The sequence below is a fragment of the Pinus tabuliformis genome, chromosome 2_2 (genome assembly GCF_031772625.1).
Source record: "Pinus tabuliformis cultivar Carrire ecotype Pingquan chromosome 2_2, CPIR1, whole genome shotgun sequence".
Lineage (NCBI taxonomy): Eukaryota > Viridiplantae > Streptophyta > Pinopsida > Pinales > Pinaceae > Pinus > Pinus tabuliformis.
In genome coordinates, this window is record NC_142300.1 from 1,243,065,338 (window position 1) to 1,243,069,350 (window position 4,013).

General features: G+C 43.3%; 1 protein-coding gene across 2 annotated transcripts; it reads right to left on the bottom strand.

Moving 5' to 3' along the window:
* Positions 1-403: 403 nt before the first annotated feature.
* On the bottom strand, positions 404-1,640 carry LOC149197995 (uncharacterized). Of its 2 annotated transcripts, XM_089404040.1 has the most exons (4): positions 1,367-1,640; positions 1,175-1,213; positions 1,043-1,095; positions 404-940 (listed from the first exon to the last, which is right to left on the bottom strand). In XM_089404040.1, exons 1-4 carry the CDS (start codon positions 1,542-1,544, stop codon positions 839-841), a joined length of 372 nt encoding a protein of 123 aa, XP_089260166.1. In that variant the 5' UTR covers positions 1,545-1,640; the 3' UTR covers positions 404-838. The 2 variants fall into 2 exon arrangements, with proteins under 2 accessions (XP_089260166.1, XP_089260167.1); XM_089404041.1 differs by lacking the exon at positions 1,175-1,213 and having other exon boundaries at positions 1,043-1,174; positions 1,367-1,494.
* Positions 1,641-4,013: the final 2,373 nt, after the last annotated feature.

Genomic DNA, 4,013 nt, shown 5'->3' on the forward strand with positions numbered 1-4,013 from the left:
TAACTGAAAAACAAAATAACTGTACAGTTTTACTAACTGGAATAGAGCCTATAAATGTAACATGATAAACCAAAGAGGGGGTTTCCATTCATGACCTCTCGCACTCAATAAAAAAAATAACAATAGAGAATTCAAAAGTTTGTCCATCTGCGTGCTTACTCTAATTACATGTTTTCTATTTAACAGTTATACGAATACACAACTAACTCTGTACAGCAGACAAGTTTTTCATTGCGTTCTGGAGTGAAGACCACCAGTAAAGACAACAGGACCAAGGAGCAGACAAGTTCCTACATTGCATATTAAATAATATCCAAGTAACATTACGAGCGAACACAGAGAGTTTTATTGTATTGACAGTGAAATAGTATTGCCAACGATTGCACAGAGTCTGAGTATCAGATAAATAATGCATTGAAATTCAAATACATTGAATATACATGATAACAGTTCTGGCCACAACAGTCCGAGAAATCAAAACGGCATACACCTATCAGGTCATCAAAGAGAACCCATCTGATTATATTCATTGTTTTTCTAGAAGAACATTTTGCCAAATGTTGGACAATACAACACACTAAATTATTACAACAGAACCGAAAAAGTCGAGAATCGTTCACGCTCAAACCTTGAGCCACAAACCCTGTGCAAGGGTTTCAGTGTTAACATTTGTTTCCTACAGCGCGGACACACAAACTTAAGACAGAGTACCCAAGATAAGGGAGCCAAAGCCACAAACAGAACTTTCGGGCCACATACAGTGGGAACCAAAGTAGCGAATACCCAAAGCCTTGCTCACGGTAATGTGTGACAAACCCTTTCATTTGAAGAGTGGAGGCTAAATGACCAAGGCAACGAAATACCAGAAGTTAATGGTAGTAGAGCCTACCAGGTAGAATCGGGGTGTGATACCAAAACCTCCGATGGCAAACCCCAGTATCTGTGTGGCAAGAACACACAATTTTTAATGGCATATTGAAACGATAGAGCAGATAAATAGCTGAAATGAAGAATTACAGTCATTAGGAGTGTCGGTAGTTACCTGAGGGTTCGCGAAGAGGCTGAGAACAGTGTCCCAATGACAACGCCGACCAACTGAGCAGAATAAGGAGTAACCCAGATTAGAAACCATGGAAAAAGGCCCATGAGTTGAAAACAGGGAAGGATATGTTACCTGTATGCACCAAAGTCAGAAGAGCGCCATCGTTTGAGCCTGGAAATGAGTAAAATTTGTGTTGCAAAACCGAACGAAGAGCATCAGCACAAGAATCAGCATACAGTGGTCCGAGAAACCCACAGCAAGAAGGAATCAACCACAATAGCAACCTTACATGGCAAAAAGAAACAAATACAACAGAGAACTTACCCTGTCCAGTGCAAGACAAATTATAGCCAGTTGTAAACCAAGGATCCAGGACGTTACAGTCACAGCAACAAGTAACTGGAGCACAAACAAGACCTGCAGCATTACTGCCCAACGACCCTCGCAGAACATTGCAGAGGAAACCCTCGAGGACAAGATAGAAAAAGACCGAGGAAACCATCAAACAAGGAGATAACCCAAGAACCGAGCGGGAGATGCGAACCTCAAGGCAAGTACCCTCACATTAAAAGTGTCATTGAATGCTCATCAACCAAAATCACAGAAATATCCATATTGCATTATATCCACATGTCAAAACATTGCAAATCATCCCCGGTACAACAAGTGTGTTAATAGTCGGGCTGGTCCCATCAAAGTGGTATCAGAGCAGGATGAATTAATTGGAGATATGGAAAGAGGAAGGTGAGGTCATGGTAGAGGTGCTCGATGGTTGGCAGAGGAAGGATTGAGAGAGGAGATTCAAATTCTTGCTGCCCGTTTGGAGGCAGTGGAGGCAGGGAGAAGAAGAGACCCAGTGATAGGTGATGAGAGTGAGGAGGAACCTGAAGCAGCAGCAGATGGACCAGAAGGAGAGAGTCCAGAAGTAAGATTGTTGAGGTCTGTTCTAGTAGCCAACAGTAAACCCAAGCCAGAACTCCCAAGCTATGATGGCAGTCTGTGTATCGAGGTTTTATTGGATTGGATTAGTGAGATGGATAAGTATTTTGAGTGTGAGGAAATCAGCGAAGACCGCAGAGTTCAGTTCGCTGCGACGAAATTGAAGGGACACGTAGCCCTATGGTGGGATAATGTCCAGAACGAGAGGAAAAGATTGAACAAGCTGCCAATCAAAACCTAGTCAAGGATGGTGACCAAGTTAAAGGGCAGATTTCTGCCAAAGGACTATCAGATTGCGTTGCACAGGCAGGTGCAGAATCTGAAACAGAAAGGATCGACGGTGAGAGAGTACACGGAAGAGTTCTATCGAGTGAATTTGCGAGCCGGATATACAAAAGATACTGTGGAAAGAATGGCAAGGTATATTAATGGGTTAAGATTGGATATCTTGGACGAGATCAGTATTTTGTCTCTAAACAACACAGAGGAAGCGTATCAGAGTGCGATGAAGGCCGAAGAGAAGATTACCAGAAGACAAAACGCCCAGAGAGGAGGAGGAGCCAACAGAGGGAAAGGCCAATCCTATGGCAGGGGCTGAACTGCTAACATCAATGAGGAAGCCAACAGTTCTAAAGTTTCCAGATTAGCAGATAGAGGTGACAGCGTGAGAGGCAGTAGATCATCCCAGCGGGGCAGAGGTAACGGCTGAGGGAGAGGGGCTGGTTACCAATGTTATCGGTGTCATAAATGGGGTCACAGATCGTTTGAATGTCCAGAAGCGGAAGAAGCTAGACAACGAGGTGCATATGTTGCACAACTGGAAGAAGTAGCAGTACCTCCCCAAGAAGCAAAAAATCTCCAGAGACGGGAGAAGCTTTGGTGCTGCATAAGGTGTTGTTAAAACCAGTCAAGGAGATCACTGACCAGACACAACAGAAGGCTTTATTTAGAACAGTCTGTAAGTCACGAGGTAAGTGCTGTAAATTAATTATTGACAATGGTAGTACTAACAATTTAGTGTCCACAGAGATGGTAGAAAAATTGGAGTTGAAACGCTCGAAGCATCCTAACCCTTATAGAGTTTCATGGCTGCAAAAAGGCCATCAGTTGTTGGTGCATGAATAGAGTGAGGTCAAGTTTCAGATAGGCAGATACAAGGACAAAGTTGTTTGTGACATCATGCCAATGGATGTATGTCACATACTACTGGGCAGGCCTTGGCAGTACGATAGAAAATTGGTACACGATGGGTTGACGAACTGTTATAAATTTGTTTAGGATGGAATCAAGCATACGCTTGTACCCATCAAAGAAGAAGGGCCAGCAGAGACAAGTGAATCAAGAGCATTTTTGGTCAGTGGAAAACAGTTTTTAAAGCAGGTTGAAGACAGTGAGATAGGGTATGCGGTACTGAAGAAAGCAAGGACAGTGTTATTGCATACAGAGATATCAAATTTACCTATGGAGATCCAGGATATGTTGGAGGAGTTTATAGACATAGTTTTAGATGATTTTCTAGATAAACTTCCCCCCAAGAGAAGCATCAGTCATCATATTGACTTCATCCCCGGAGCTAGTTTGCCGAACAAAGCAGCATACCGAAAGAGCCCTAAGGACAATGAAGAAATCAGGAAGCAGGTGCAAGAACTGTTGGACAAGGAACTGATCAGGGAAAGCTTAAGCCCTTGTGCTATTCCAACGGTCCTCGCTCCCAAGAAGGGAGGAGAGTGGCGGATGTGCACCGACACAAGGGCCATCAATAAGATCACCATCCGGTATAGGTTTCCGCTACCCCAGATGGATGACATGATGGATTGTTTAAGTGGGGCAGTGTATTTCTCCAAGATAGACTTAAAGAGCAGCTACCATCAGATTCAGATACAAAAGGGGGACGAATGGAAGACAAACTTTAAGACGAATGAGGGGTTGTACGAATGGTTAGTTATGCCATTTGGACTGAGCAATGCGCCCAGTACGTTCATGAGGTTAATGAATGAGATGTTGAAAGAGTATATCGGAAAATTTGTGATTG